This window comes from Xenopus tropicalis, chromosome 4 (assembly GCF_000004195.4).
Source record: "Xenopus tropicalis strain Nigerian chromosome 4, UCB_Xtro_10.0, whole genome shotgun sequence".
Taxonomy (NCBI): domain Eukaryota; kingdom Metazoa; phylum Chordata; class Amphibia; order Anura; family Pipidae; genus Xenopus; species Xenopus tropicalis.
Window position 1 is genome coordinate 148,947,577 of NC_030680.2, and position 16,722 is coordinate 148,964,298.

Consider the following 16,722-nt stretch of genomic DNA (forward strand, 5'->3'; position numbering starts at 1 on the left):
GGGGTACAGCTTATTGTGTGCCCAGAACATTCCTTCTCTGTATATTTGTATTTATACATATGGGTAGGGGGTGCCATAGTGTTTCCCTTAGACAGTACAGTATGGGGGTACAGCTTATTGTGTGCCCAGAACATTCCTTCTCTGTATATTTGTATTTATACATATGGGTAGGGAGTGCCATAGTGTTTCCTTTAGACAGTACAGTATGGGGGTACAGCTTATTGTGTGCCCAGAACATTCCTTCTCTGTATATTTGTATTTATACATATGGGTAGGGGGTGCCATAGTGTTTCCCTTAGACAGTACAGTATGGGGGTACAGCTTATTGTGTGCCCAGAACATTCCTTCTCTGTATATTTGTATTTATACATATGGGTAGGGGGTGCCATAGTGTTTCCCTTAGACAGTACAGTATGGGGGTACAGCTTATTGTGTGCCCAGAACATTCCTTCTCTGTATATTTGTATTTATACATATGGGTAGGGGGTGCCATAGTGTTTCCCTTAGACAGTACAGTATGGGGGTACAGCTTATTGTGTGCCCAGAACATTCCTTCTCTGTATATTTGTATTTATACATATGGGTAGGAGGTGCCATAGTGTTTCCCTTAGACAGTACAGTATGGGGGTACAGCTTATTGTGTGCCCAGAACATTCCTTCTCTGTATATTTGTATTTATACATATGGGTAGGGGGTGCCATAGTGTTTCCCTTAGACAGTACAGTATGGGGGTACAGATTATTGTGTGACCAGAACATTCATTCTCTGTATATTTGTATCTATAGATACATATTACATATAGAAATCACAATGATATCCCTCTCTATCTCTGTATAATACAACGAGAAGAAAAGAGAACGTTCCCTTAGGCTACAAAGAAAACATGGAAGTTAAATATTTGATATATATTTAGAGTTCTTGCAGTCTATTCCTAGAGGATTTATGATCGCGTGCCTACTTTACATTCTTTCCCCATGAATTATGAATACGCCAAGGTCTTAAGCATAGAAATAGTCACATTTAAAATTTTAATGACGGTTTCTCTGCCAGATTAATATAGTCCAAGGGATCGTGGCTGACATCAACGTAAAGACCGGCGAGTCCGAGTGCCACTATTACAAGGAGAGGCTGATTTACCTGGATGAATGCCAAAAAGACCCCCTTATCGATAACTCGCGAGCGCTGTGCTGCCACGGGGAGCTCAAGAACAACCGGGGAGCGGTAAGTCTGGGACAGACGTCATTAATCATTATTAGTGTAATTATTATTTGCTATTGCAGGAGACTACATTCAGGGGGGGTTCATAGTCACAGGGACCCACCCTACACAGTAGTGATGTGGGGAACCTACGGGGTTGAACCGATATCCACACATCAGAAGGGGGTCACAGTTGGGTTTGGGCACAGCTCTTCTGCCTTATTTGACTTAACTATTTATAATAGAGCGCCAGCCCCGCCCCTCTGTGACATCAGAGATTGGCCGGCCCGATACCCACTGGACACGCGGGTCAGGCAGGTTCGGTCCAACCTCAGCACAAAGCGGGTCGCGGGCAGGTCCAGGTTGAGCTCTTCTGTGTGCTCTCCCTGCCTCGACCTAACACTGCTGGCTGCTTCTTTTGGCTTCAGAATTTATAGGCGCACATCCGCCATGTCCCGCCCCTTTTGTGAAGTCATTGTGGGGTGGGCGTCGGTCTATAAATACTGGGCAGAAGCCATGTCGGGTAGGGTTTCGGGTCGACCCACACATCACTACTACACAGCATGGAGACTGATTAAGAAACCACTGGTTAAACTCAAGCAACCTATTCTTTCATATTTGCAGTTGGCATGAAATTGAGTATAGTTGGTCATACATTGTAAGATCTGCTTGTTTGGTGAGGTCGCCTAATGAGTGGACCTTTACCTGATTTGGTCACCAATACAGTGGGGTTAATCTGATTGTTTAGCCCCTTGGCCCAATGTTTGGATCATAATTGGGGCCTATGAAGACCAATCAACTCTGCAATTCAGTCCTTGCCCAATGGGATTTTCACGTCTGCCCAACGGATATCTGGCCAAGACCTCCTGAGGGCCACATACACAGGACTTTAAGCTGCTTACCTTGTCTGGTGGGGCCGGGTTAGCAGCTATTAATGGCCTGTGTATGACCAGCTTAACATTCTGCCTTTCTTCATAAGAGCTCAATGGTGGAGAAACAACAAACTCCATGACATTTGATAGTGGGAACTCACAGGGTTAGTGCAGATAGGCGGCCGGATGAACCACAATGGTCGTTTAAGTTCTAAGAGGTACAAGAGAGAGGTCAGAAGTCCTTGTTCCATCTGGAATACTCATGCGATAGCAGCAGATCTGGTGACCAGTGTTTTTGTTATTTCTCCCTGAACGTTTCACACGCATTAGGGTGCTACCCCCCCACCCTTTCTCCCTGACCTTTCAACAGCAAAGACCAATCTGACAGCAGCCAGAAGTGAAGCTCTTTGATCCTGCACTTTTGTGGCTTCTGGTCTTTCCACTTGTTCGTTTGTCTTATGTCCTGATTACATTAGGGAAGGCAAGTAAACAGTGACATCAGGCACATGGTGACTAGTTTGCTCCTGGATGTTGTTAAAGTCGGAGGGTGTAATGCAAACAGAATGACTACAGCAAAGAAACATTTGACCTGACTTCACAAGGTTGTGCCATTTAATTGCAGGCAGTTAGAATAGGACGTGCCAGCCTTAGTTAATTCAAAGGTTGGACGTTACATTCCTAAAATAATGTAGGGAATTAAGGTCCCTATACACGGCCTGATTCTAGCTGCCAATATGGGTCCCTTAGACCGATTTGGCAGCTAATCGGCCCGTGTATGGGCACTGCCAACGGGCCTGCCCAACTGATATCTGGCCTGAAATCAGGCAGATATCAATCAGGCAGGTTAAAAAATCTAGTCGGATCGGGGACCGCATTGGCTCCGCATTTGGCCCCAGGACCAAACGATTGAATTAGCCTAAATTCCCCCGATATCGCCCACCCGTAGGTTTTGCCAAGCGAGCAGATCTTAAGGTGTATGGGCACCTTTAAGGTGGCCCTACACCTTCAGATCCGCTCGCTTGGCGATGTTGCTAAGCGATCGGATCTTCTCCCGTTATCCCCACCTATGGGTGGGCGATATTGGGAGAATCCAGGCTAATTTGATTGTTTGGCCCCAGGGCGAATTATTACGACGGGTATAGGCAAAGTCTGTTCAGGGACCGCATCAACGAGCCAGTCTTAGGGACCGATATCAGCAGCTAGAATCGACCCGTCTATGGGCACCTTTAGTTAATGCAAAGGTTGAACGTTTAGGCCCGGATTTGTGGCAAGGCCACAAAGGCCTGGGCCTAGGGCGGCATTCCGCCCCGCTGCAATGAAATTTTGACATTTTGCTCCCATACAGAGCAATGGGGATTTCTCCCCACTGCTCCGTATTAGTGTTAAATGCCTGCGCATGCGCGCTTGTGTCAACGCGGCACGGGGGGAGGGAGGGTTTGTTCGCGCATGCGCAGTGGGCGTGAATGGGGGGCGGCCTAGGGGCGGCTGAATTTAAAATCCGGCGCTGTGAACGTTACATTCCTAAAATAATGTAGGGAATTAGTCCTTCTGCTGTTTCAATCAGCAACTGAAAGCAGCCACCGCCATAGGAAATAACGATACTTTAATTGTGCAGTTAATGAGATTTATTGCACAAACCATAGGGTTCTGTGAGCTCTTCCATTCCCCTTGTCAGTTTATGTGTACAGAAGATAAGTTATCGGCTGCTTTTATTCTTTGAGGCTTCTGCCTTTGAACTCCTTATCTCCGACCTGCCAGCGAACACTCAGAGATGGTCATTATGAATGATCTGACTACTAAGTGATGTTTTATTAACCAAATTATTCTCCGTAGGTGGCCTCGGTGGCACACAGTGGTACTGGAGTTTGTTAACAATTGTAGCTCTTACATTTTATAATATTACATTTAAAGCCAAGGATCATATAGGATTTGATAAATTCCCGGTCTTTAAATTCAAGTTTCTTTTGTTTCATTCTAGAAATTTCATGTCTTCCTCTTCCAAGACGTTTTGGTAATAACAAGGACAATTACCCAAAATGAGGCACTTTACTACCAAGTATATCGTCAGCCCATTCCTGTGAAAGATCTCATCCTGGATGATTTACAGGACGGGGAGGTGCGCCTGGCAGGGTCGCTTCGTGGCGCCTTTAGCAACAATGAGAGAAGTAAGTGTCTAATGCAGTGATCCCCAACCAGTCACTCAGGGGCAACATGTTGCTCACCAACCCCTTGGATGTTGCTCCCAGTGGCCTCAAGGCAGGTCCTTTTTTTAAAATTCCTTGCTTGGAGGCTTGCATAAAAACCAGAAGTTCTGCCAAACGGAGCCTCCTATAGGCTGCCAGTCCATATAGGGGCTATATATGATACCCCCGGGCACATTTTTCATGCTTATGTTCCTCCCCCACTCTTTCTACTCTTTTCAAGAGTGCAAGCTTTTGTAACAAGGTAAAAATGCTGGTGAAGTACAACTCCAGGAAACCCAAATATCCTTTAGTTGGGTGAAGAACATAGAAGCGTAAGTAAAATCTTTTTGGGGCTTTGGTTGCAATAGTTTCCAAATAAAATTCTACCAAAGAAAATACCCCAAAAGGAAAGAGAAGGAAGAAATAATCTCATGATAAAAACCTGCCAATAAATGTGCACTCACGATGTAATGTTTTTGCTTTACAGTAAAGAACTTCTTTAGAGTGGGTTTCAAAAATGGATCCCAAAGCCAAGCCCACTGCCTCCAAGCAAACGACACATTCAACAAGCAACAGTGGCTGAACTGTATCCGGCAAGCTAAGGAGTCGGTGGTGTGCTCTGGGGGAGACGACGTGTCGTCCTCAGAGGGACAGTTATTAATATCTGCCAATGGGACCTGTGAATCTCAGCCACCGGCGCGCTTTGAGCAAATGGACCAATCGGACAGTGTTTCGGACTGCAGTATGGACATAAGCGAAACGAGCATGGACTGCGAGCAAATGGAACAAACAAACTCACTCAACAAGGAGGTTGAAAGTAACGTTTGACACGACAGTCGCCGTATTGAGGGAACATCCCGGCGTGTTACCTGTACAGTGTTTTTCATTCCGTTTGTGGAGCAGTTCGGAGAAGCACTTTTACCATTTCCTGCGATGGTGTCAGCTCTGTCTTTTCTCACGTTATCTGCTGATAATGCTGTCGCTGCTGACGATGTCCTTGAGAGTCAAAATAAAGGAGCCGCTGGTCCTAAGTGATCCAAAGTAGTTGACGAGGGACTTAAGCTGCAGTTTGGCTCCGTCTTTAAACTACTGTCAACGGGTGTATTGTACATGAAATGTGTTTACTGTAAAGCTGTTACTGTGTTGGTTAACGCCTTAAAAGAACGTTCCGGTCCACATGTTACGTGTCAGAGAGGTCCCTAACTGCTGCCCAACGACCGTTGTTGGACTACAACCCCCCTACATGCTTATTTTATACAAACAAAACGGTGTAAGGGTATTAATATGGCAGATACATAATAAGCAGGAACATTTGGGAAGCAATATCCCCCCTAGATCATAAGATTAAGTCCAGCAGAACAGAGCCGGCAACAGATTAAGGCTAATGATCTGCTCGGCGCATACCAAACAGGGTTTTCATAATAATCCTCTTATGGTCGGAGAAACCAAATATTTCTTTTCATTAACGTCGAATTTCGGTATGAAGAGAACAAAGCATACGGTCAGACGGGGAAACTTGCAGCCAACCCTTGTGACACGATGTTGCCACCTTGTCCGTGGCTGTAAATATAAGGTCCGTGGGTTGGTGGTGTAATATGTCCCCTTGCTATAGGCCCCACCTAATTCCTTATCATTCCATTCCAATTTGCCATATACTATCAAGGAATTTATACAGACCATGCCTTCTTACCCATTATTCTATTCGAGACCCTTATACGATATAACTGAATCGGTGAACACTCAACGCACCTAGGTATGAGGGTCGTCTCATAGAAAACAACATGTTGCAGGCTGTGCACGCTTGAAAAGGCCTATTTAGTTTACCCAATTGAGCAGCTCTGGATTGCCCTCTGTTGGTATAGGGTGGTATAGCAAATATGCTGAATTTTCTTTCCAGTTGGGTTGGATTTCTTGACAGATGTGTTTCAAGAGATGGTGACCTTACAATATAATCGGTATGTCGGCACTTTGGGATGAACCTTCACTTGAATTTCTGACTTAAGGTGGCCATATATGGGAAGATCCGCTCCCTTGGCGAGGTCGCCAAGTGAGCGGATCTTCTCCTGATATCCCCACCCTGTGGCCAAACGATCCAATTATATTGGCGGCAATGGGGCAGTTGGTTCGGGGACCACATCAAGCCGATGCTGTCCCCGATCCGACTAAATCTTTTAACCTGCCCAATGGATATCTGGCCAATTTCAGGCCAGATATCAATCGGGCATGCCCCTCGTTCCTGTCCCTACACGGGCCGATAAGCTTCCGAATCGGTCCAAGGGATCCATATCGGCAACAACAATCAGCCCGTGTATGGGGACCTTACAGTTTGGATGCAGACCCCCAAAAGGTCAAAAACTGGCCTAAGGCGGCCAATTCAGTACACATGAGTAATTGCTCTGCTGTCCATGCACAAACCAGCCACAAATGCGTTGTATATTCAGTGGCCCGGGCACAGCAGTTACAACCACAGCCTCTATGACTGCGGCACATAGTGGATATAGCCCCCACTGGAATTCATGTTTTTTATTTTGTAATTGTAAACAGTTGTAAATAACCAAAATACTATGGCACTAGCTGAGAAAGTGTAATTATTGGTGGCAGAAAAACCATAATTGTAATCTCCTCGTGACTGTCGTTTACACCAAAGAAACACACATCTGCACCGTTATACGGAGTATCCAGTTTGGTAAACTGCGCTATTTAAAAAACAAAAATTAAAAAAAAACCCCACAAAAAACAATGTTGTCCTTTATTTTACTTGTTAGACTGTTCTATTTATAGTGAAAGACAAATCTGGTGACTAGTTTGTGGTTTATTAGCTTCGGGGTCGGGTGGAAATGCCGGAGATGGAGCAATGAATTCGCTTCTATTACAGCCAATAAAGTTGTCACATGATTTCCCGTTGCTTTCGTTGGATTGGTTGAGAGATTTGTGATGAGTTTAGGGCAGGTAAATAGGATGCGGAGACGTTGCCACAACATTAGAAATATTGCCAAAGGTCTAGTACTGAAGGAAAATGCATGTTTGGTGGGAAAAGACATATATTTTCTATGAAATTATATATATATATATATATATATTTTGTATAAAGACCTCAAGTTACCGTGGAAGCGAAAATAAATCACATTCAGCAGTTTCTTTTTGCTTTGTCCGATTTTCTTCCTGTGAGTGAGATCAGTTGATAAGGGAACGTTCCAGGGGTCGCTGCTATTTATACAACATGGGTCGGGGTAGAACAAGGGTGTGCCCTAGGGATAATAGCTCCACCCACTCCCCTTGCCTCGTAGTACTGTCTGTGCATGTACCTATCACAGAAGTGCTTTTAAAGGGGAACTTCACCCAAACTTAAACTTTTTGAAAAGTACACATCATTTTAAGCAACTTTGCAGTATACATAACTAAAAAATACACAGCCTTTTCATCATTTAATATGGTTTGGAACAGTTCCTTAAGCCCCGCCCCCTGATCTACCAGACTACTTTGAGACTCAGTAGCTGTCTGTCCTCAGCCTGCCTTCAGCCTGCATCCTCCCAATCCCACAATCCCCTGCTGCAGACATGATGTCAATAAGGAAAGGGACATCCCAGTGCAATGCATTGTGGATCACGTAGTTCCTGCATGCTGGCTGTAAGCTGTGGGGAAGTTGTTACAATTTGTAACATCAGTGTTTTAGTCCCTCCTCCCCTGCCAGGATTTCAAATGGGAGAAGAACTGTTTTGCAGCTGGATTTCAGCATATAAAATAGTACTAATTCCTACTTTTTTGAAGGAACAGATTACAGTGATAGGAATATTAGGGGTTTCTGGGTTGTGTGGGTTCGGAAGCCAGAGTTGCCATTTAAGCATTTTTCTAGGTGGGCCATAAAGGGCAGTCACGAGCCCTAGGATGCCTCTATATTACAACCCTAACGGCTACCTTATAAACTGTCTCTGGAGGGCAGTAGGACAGGGGCCTTTTCCTAAATGTATCTTACTATGAAAACACAGGCTGAGGCTAAAAACCTATGGCTCTACGTGTCTACAATGTCTTACTCCTTTCTGTTCAGGCCTTTCTTATTCATCTTCCAGTCTGTCATTCACACGCTTGGTTGCTAGAGTAAATTGGACCATAGCAGCCAGATAACTGTTGAAACATTTTGGGATTAGTCTCTGCAAGTGAAGCAAACAATTCCTTTTTTTGATTTCTACCTTCATGAAGATTGCTTCAAAGGTTTAATGGTGGTCGCAGATCGGGTTATGCATAAGGCAGCTGCAGACGGGTTGGGTACCGGATCGGTGTGGGTAAAAATGCAGGGTCCAGGTCACGGGTTGCCGACTGCTGGTCAGGGTCTGAAAAATTGGAAGTGGAGCAACCAATTGTTTTTTCCATTTCTAATTTCTTCATGATTACTCCAAAGCATTTATAATATGTACAGGCCCACTATGGCTCGTACTGTTTAACTGCTTCCTTTTTCCTTCCTATTAACCTCTTCCCATCTGAGTTCAGTCACGTAGGTTGGTGCTTAAAGATATTACATTTATTTCCTAAGGGATTTCTTTTTTTAAAGACAAACACTTTTGTTTTGTGTTTTTATAGCTGAGAGCATATCCCCGAAGCGGAGTCATTGGAGCGCGTGTTTATAGCCACGAGAGTTCCCCTTTAACCTGAATATTGCGTGCAGTCTGAGGCCTGACCCATTTGTTTTATTTAGAATGCAGCTATTGATTGGGACACAGGCTAAGTTTATACTTACATCAAAGGCATTACACCCATCATTCAATCATTCTGACCGGGCTATTCAGTTAAACCATGCAGCTGAACAAGGATATTGTTAAACCCTGGCCCATTAGCTGATTGTGGCTACATGCGCCTCGGATTAACACTTCAATGGAAGCCGCCTTGTTAAAAGTTGCTTTGTCATTCTATTGAGTAGGTTAAAGTTGCACAGGAGGCAGAACCCCAGAAAGCTCATTAAAAATGGTGGTTTTTGTGGGAGGTTCTTTTTTTGCACCCTCATAAAGATGAATGAGATATATAAATTCAGTGTGCAGGGTCATACTGACCCCCTGTTTATATTAATGTATTCTACTGTACAGCGCTGCGTACATAAGTAGCACTTTATAAATAAATATATACATACATACAAAAAGAACAGCTATTTCTTCACAAAAAACTGAGAGGATCAAAGCTTCCCCCCAAACACCACATTACTAGCTGTAAAGGTGCTAGATACAGTAGCAAACCCATGTATGTCTATAGGAAACTGGGCCTGCATTCAATTTCCATGTCAATAGATCAATCACACACAGATGTGAGTTTTAAGATAATGTCAGGCAGAGATATACCGCCGGTGTTGGTCCTCCTTGACTATAATGGGACACAGAAGTTGCAAGTGGGTGTAAGTGCCTGGAGCACGTTGGAAGCCTCGGGGGACATCTAGAAACCAAGGAGCACCTAGAAGATCTGGTCATGGCACCCAAACTGGAGGGACGGCCACTACAGTTCTATAAGGTACTCCCTGTGGCCACTCCAAAGAGATTGTCTATGAGAGCACGGAAGGAGCTGCCCCTGCTGAATTCAGCCAAGAGGAGAGGCCTGGAGCTCCAAGGGAGAGCTTGTTACCTGCCAAGCTGCGAGATGCCCAGTAGGTGAAAATGCCTCTGTGAAGTGTCATATAACTCTAGTCTGGCAGCCCCTATGAGAAGACCACCAGGACGCTGGAGAACATTGGCAGAGTCCCAAGTTTGTGGCCTTGTCTGAGGAAAAGTCTTTTGTGTATGTTCTGCAATGTGAAAGGAAGGTACTTTGGGAAACATACAAATACCTAAAGTATTGGCAGGACTTTATTCCAGGATAAGAACTGTGAATTTATGCCAAATAATGTGGCATTATTACTTTCAAAGACCGTGGGCCAGGAGAAGAACACACTAGAGGTATTGGAGGAAACTGTATAATTACTTTCCACATATAGTCATTACACAGTAGCAAAGTAGATAAGGATTAAAAAAGACCAAGGGGCACATTAATTAAAGTATGATTGAATCCGAATACAAAAAGAAATCGTATTTTTTTCTAAGTTTTAGTACCGCGCGTATTTTCTGTGCTTTTTCCGCTAATTTGCGTGACTTTTTCGTACTGTGCGACAAAATTTGTGCGGCAAAATCTGTATTGTCGCGTTTCGGATTCATTCAAGCTTCGGTATGGTGACTTTCCTTGGGCCAGGTTGGAGCTGCAGAGTGCCATTGAGCCCTATGGGAGACTTTCCTTGGGCCGGGTTGGAGCTGCAGAGTGCCATTGAGCCCTATGGGAGACTTTCCTTGGGCCGGGTTGGAGCTGCAGAGTGCCATTGAGCCCTATGGGAGACTTTCCTTGGGCCGGGTTGGAGCTGCAGAGTGCCATTGAGCCCTATGGGAGACTTTCCTTGGGCCGGGTTGGAGCTGCATAGTGCCATTGAGCCCTATGGGAGGCTTGCCTTGGGCCGGGTTGGAGCTGCAGAGTGCCATTGAGCCCTATGGGAGACTTTCCTTGGGCCGGGTTGGAGCTGCATAGTGCCATTGAGCCCTATGGGAGGCTTGCCTTGGGCCGGGTTGGAGCTGCAGAGTGCCATTGAGCTCTATGGGAGACTTTCCTTGGGCCGGGTTGGAGCTGCAGAGTGCCATTGAGCCCTATGGGAGACTTTCCTTGGGCCGGGTTGGAGCTGCAGAGTGCCATTGAGCTCTATGGGAGACTTTCCTTGGGCTGGGTTGGAGCTGCAGAGTGCCATTGAGCCCTATGGGAGACTTTCCTTGGGCCGGGTTGGAGCTGCAGAGTGCCATTGAGCCCTATGGGAGACTTTCCTTGGGCCGGGTTGGAGCTGCAGAGTGCCATTGAGCCCTATGGGAGACTTTCCTTGGGCCGGGTTGGAGCTGCAGAGTGCCATTGAGCTCTATGGGAGACTTTCCTTGGGCTGGGTTGGAGCTGCAGAGTGCCATTGAGCCCTATGGGAGACTTTCCTTGGGCCGGGTTGGAGCTGCAGAGTGCCATTGAGCTCTATGGGAGACTTTCCTTGGGTCGGGTTGGAGCTGCAGAGTGCCATTGAGCCCTATGGGAGACTTTCCTTGGGCTGGGTTGGAGCTGCAGAGTGCCATTGAGCCCTATGGGAGACTTTCCTTGGGCCGGGTTGGAGCTGCAGAGTGCCATTGAGCCCTATGGGAGACTTTCCTTGGGCCGGGTTGGAGCTGCAGAGTGCCATTGAGCCCTATGGGAGACTTTCCTTGGGCCAGGTTGGAGCTGCAGAGTGCCATTGAGCCCTATGGGAGACTTTCCTTGGGCCGGGTTGGAGCTGCAGAGTGCCATTGAGCCCTATGGGAGACTTTCCTTGGGCCGGGTTGGAGCTGCAGAGTGCCATTGAGCCCTATGGGAGACTTCCCTTGGGCCAGGTTGGAGCTGCAGAGTGCCATTGAGCCCTATGGGAGACTTTCAAAGTCGGAAAGGTTTTCCTGCCGTTTATGATCATTGGGATACGAAAATTCTGTGACTTTCGGATCGCCAATACGATATTATCGTGACTATTATGATTTTTTCGTAAGCATTTCTGTTACATTTCCAATCATCAGAAATTATCGTATCTAATCCGAATTAGTACTTTGATGAATCTGCCCCCTATATTCATCAAATTCAAGTATCGGCATTAGTATGGCACAGGTCATCTATGCAAACAGCACTGACATTTTTCTTCAACATGAGAATAGTACTATACAAGCACTGTAATTGTGGGTTTTATATATACAAAAAGGTGAAGAAATTGTTAAAGTGCCCATAAAGGAATTCTGAGCAAATTGTATTTCTTCGTAGAGATTTATTTTACTTCCATTTGAATTGGTGGCATCTAGAATCTCCATTGCCAGGTTGGTCAAAAGATTTGTTCCCTTGGTTCTGACGGGGTTATGTTTCAAACTAAACAAAATGAGGAAGAGTAAGCAAAAGCGAAGCAAGGAAGGGCAGTGCCAAGCGTTGGCATTAATATATAAACAACGATAGGAAAGGTACGACTTGGGAAATCTAAACAAAATGTTCTCAACTTTTGTTTTTTAGAAGAAAGTGTATAGCAGGACAGAACCACAAAAACAGATCTGGGCCTGGTGGAGCACAAATACCCCAGGGCTAATTATGAAACTCTGCTATCTGTAGTGATATCCCACAGTAAAAGTGGCCACACACGTGGCAACCGATGGTCGCACGAAAGACCGTTCAATCAGCCACTAACGTTCAGGGCTGAAACTGCAGATAGGGAGGTAGAAACAATAGGATTTCTACCTCCTTCTGCCGATTCAGCCCTGAAGGCAGATTTTGCTCAGGAGCCTTCTATGGCGCCCGATCGAAATCTTTTAAACCGGCCGATCAGCGAGTCGACCGATATCAGCAGCTTCCTGTGATATCGGTCAACTTGCCGACTTGCCATACACGCACCGAATATCGTACGAAACGAGGTTTCAGTCTGAAGGACTTGAATTGGCATCTTAACAAACAGTTCAGTGTAAAAATGAAACTGGGTAAAACAGACAGACTGTGCAAAATAAAAAATATTTGTTATATAATTAGTTGGGCAAAAATGTAATCTATAAAGGCTGGAGTGGGCAGATGTCTAACATACTGGCCAGAACACTACTCTACAGCTCTCTCACAAACATTTTTTATTTTGCACAGTCTGTCAATTTTGCCCATTTTCATTTTTACACTGAACTGTTCCTTTAAATGTGTGTGGCCAACTTAAAGGGCAACTATCGCCACAATAGTTGATTAATAAAAAAAACAGCCCCCACTGGAGGTAGGACACCCAAACCAGGAAGGAGCAGCCATGTTATTTTGACTCCCAGCTCGCAGCTCTCCCCCCAATGGCCCCTGCCGCCTTCAACCCCCCCTGCAGAGGCCCCCAACACCCTCCGACCCCCCCCAAGAGCTCCTAAAAGAAACTTACCTGCGGCGCATTGGGGGAGGGAGACGGCAGATCGCAGAACTGCCCTGGGTGGGATCGGATCTGGGGCGGATTGCGGAAGCACCCTGGGGGGGGGATCGGATCTGGGGCGGATTGGATCTGGGGCAGATCACGGAAGCGCCCTGGAGAGGATCGGATCTGGGGCGGATCGCGGAAGCTCCCTGGGGGGGGGATCGGATCTGGGGTGGATCGCAGAAGTGCCCTGTGGGGGATCGGATCTGGGGCGGATCGCGGAAGCTCCCTGGGGGGGGGTGATCGGATCTGGGTCAACGGAGCCCATTGGGATTTTTCCTGGTACCCCGGCGGCCCAGTTTGGCGCTGCTGCCTGCATTGGCTCCCTCCTGTTGTGGGCAGCCTAGCGCTGTTTCTAAAAAATCTACTATGATCATGCCCATCCCTGATGTCATCATGCCTACCCCCAGCATCACTTCCCCCCCCCCCCCCCCCACTTTAGGCAACCCTATATTCAATCATTTCAAAATAAAGCTGACCAACTGCATATAAGCAATTTAATGACCAACCAGTTCTCAGCGTTGCTGTTTATATTGCCGGGCAGTGACTGTACAAGTGAGGTTAGAATTATTATGTGAATCACTAATCTCTGTACACTGCAGCTGGTCCCATATAAATAATGGAAATACAGTAGAAATATTGAACAATTCATATTCTTTGAAACGAATGAATCACTTGTGTCATTCAGCAGGGTTACAACTCTTACAGAAACATTTGCACAACAAGACGACGCATTGTTATTTTATAAACAATATCTGCTGATGGAAACGTCAACTCTTTCATCGTTTCTTCATTTTCAATTGTTTCATCTTTTTAATATTTCCTCAATTGTGCTTTGAATACAAACTGCACTTCCTAAAGCTCTGCTGCCATCTTGTGGAACATGTTGTTTTACCCTGATGATTATACCGATGATTCTTCCGCACTTTTGTTGATGCTTTGGGAAAGGAAACGTCTATCCTTCAGATCACATCATTGAAGGAAAGAGTTGATACTGAGCTTGTATGATTGGTGCTGAGACCCCATCCTTATAGCAGGGGGGTTTCCAAAGGGGTTCATACATCCATTTCATGGACATGAGGTATCAATGTTTTGTACTAAAAACCTGCCTTTAGCTGAGAAATTGCCAAAGGTTGTTAACAAAAAGCGAGATAGAGAAGTCTAGTTAGGGAAGATTGCAGGGCATTTCTAGGAACTACCACCAACAGCAGATCAGTGGGATTCCCTAAGGGCGTTGGTTCCCACGAGAGAACCTGGAAAATACAGATTGATCCACCATTTTTCAGACACAGTGATACATAAATTATGGAATTATCCAGACCTACACCTCATTTGATAAAGTACTTACATAACTTAAAGAGGGTTAAAGAGAGCATTTCAACTATAAAGGGACACTGCCATGTTTATGGGGCACTTTTTATCTTTAAATGACACTGTTACACAGCAAATAATTCCCTCTGCCATTTAACCTTTTATTCTTGAACCAACAAATGTATTTGTAGCTGTAATATTGGTGTGTAGGCGCCATCTCAGTGCCTTGTGCCTGAGTCTGAGCTTTCAGCCAGAGTCCCAAGCCGGACTTGGATTTCTTACTATTGAGTGCTATTCTGATACCTACTGGGAGCGGCTATCTTGCTCCCTTCCCATTGTTCTGCTGATCGGCTGCTGGGGGTGAGGGAGGGCGGTATCATTCCAACTTGCAGCGCAGCAGTAAAGTGTGCCTGAGTCTGAGCTTTCAGTCAGTGCTACACATTAGAACTGCTTTCAGCTAACCTATTGTTTCTCCTTCTCCCATGTACCTGGAGGAGTCCCAAGCCGGACTTGGATTTCTTACTATTGAGTGCTATTCTGATACCTACTGGGAGCTGCTATCTTGCTCCCTTCCCATTGTTCTGCTGATTGGCTGCTGGGGGTGAGGGGGGGTGATATCACTCCAACTTGCAGCGCAGCAGTAAAGTGTGCCTGAGTCTGAGCTTTCAGCCAGCGCTACACATTAGAACTGCTTTCAGCTAACCTATTGTTTCTCCTACTCCCATGTAACTGGAGGAGTCCCAAGCCGGACTTGGATTTCTTACTATTGAGTGCTATTCTGATACCTACTGGGAGCTGCTATCTTGCTCCCTTCCCATTGTTCTGCTGATCGGCTGCTGGGGGGGGATATCACTCCAACTTGCAGTGCAGCAGTAAAGTGTGAGTGAAGTTTATCAGAGCACAGGTCACATGGCTGTAGCACCCTGGGAAATGAAGAATATGGGAAAAACAGATTACAATGCAGGATTCTGCTGGAGAAGCTCTATTAAATGATGGGTTTTCCCATGTCAGTGTTCCTTTACGCCCAAGTTACCATGATTTACTTAGTTGCCAGCAGGCCTAGTAAGAGAGGCGGGCCCTAGTTGATCTGACTAGCTACTTTGCGCTTGCCGGTTCCCCCCCCACACGTGCACGAACATATACGCGCACACACACGCGGGGATGCTGTAGGCTTTGATCTGTCGAGTACTATTAAGTTTTATGGAAGGCTTCAACAGAAGTTAATCCCATCATTGTTTTCTACTTCACCCAGTTGGAGCAAAAAAAAAAAATTATTGGGAAAAATAAAGCAGATTTATGTTTTTTATATTATTATTCAATTTTTTGAAAAATTCGCGATTTTCGAAACATAAGACAATGATTGAGTTTAATTCAAATTTATATCATGTCGAGATTATATGACTTTGAAGGCCAGAAAAAAAACAAATGTTAGTAAATCAGCCCCTAAGTGTTAAGTATCACTCGGTTGGTAAATCTTTGGGCACGGGTTCCCAGGACTGAATAATCAACTAGACCTGATCATAGTAACTTTGTAACTTAGACTGGAAATTGAGACACATCCATTGGGTTCAACCATTTATGTCTATGTGAAACCTGCCTAACTGCAAGTTGATCCAGAGATAAGAAACCCCATCTGAAGCCTCTCCAATTTGCCTCGGGGGGGGTAGAATTCCTTCCGGACTGCAAGATGGCATCAGATTGGACCAGTCCAGGGATCACGTTGTACTAAGAGCTATTTTCAGTAACTCTGTATTGCTAAAAAGCCAACCAACCCCTTCTTGAATCTATATAATATATCAGCCAGTACCACTGATTCGGGGGGGGGGGATCCCACAACTTCACAGCTCTCTAATCAGAATGGGTGCCCTTGTGTCTGTTGGAAGGACCTACTGGTAAAAAAATCATTAGAGAGGTTATTATATGATCCCCTTATATTTATACATAGTGATCATACCCCTCTTAAGCACCTATTCTCCAGCTTAAACAACCCCAAACCTGAGACTTTCATACCCTTAGTACCAGCTTAGTTGCCCTTCTCTGGACCCTCTCTAATACAATAATATCCCATTTGAGCACTGGAAACCAAAACGGCACGGCATATTCTAGATGGGGCCTTACCAGCACTCTATAAAGTGGAATATTGACCCCCTTCTCCTGTGAATCTATCTAATTAAGTCCTGATTCATCAGTCATT

General features: G+C 45.4%; 1 protein-coding gene across 3 annotated transcripts in view; it reads left to right on the top strand.

The window, feature by feature from the left end:
- The window catches only part of arhgef3.2 (Rho guanine nucleotide exchange factor 3), a 143,906-nt gene extending 136,518 nt beyond the window's left edge, over positions 1-7,388 (top strand). For all 3 annotated transcript variants that reach the window (XM_031901259.1, XM_004914175.4, XM_002940029.5), the window contains 3 exons: positions 1,051-1,221; positions 4,048-4,234; positions 4,740-7,388. In XM_031901259.1, coding sequence (XP_031757119.1) covers positions 1,051-1,221; positions 4,048-4,234; positions 4,740-5,080 — 699 coding nt within the window. In that variant the 3' untranslated portion in view covers positions 5,081-7,388. The remainder of the gene's footprint in view (positions 1-1,050; positions 1,222-4,047; positions 4,235-4,739) is intronic.
- The last annotated feature ends 9,334 nt before the right edge of the window (positions 7,389-16,722 follow it).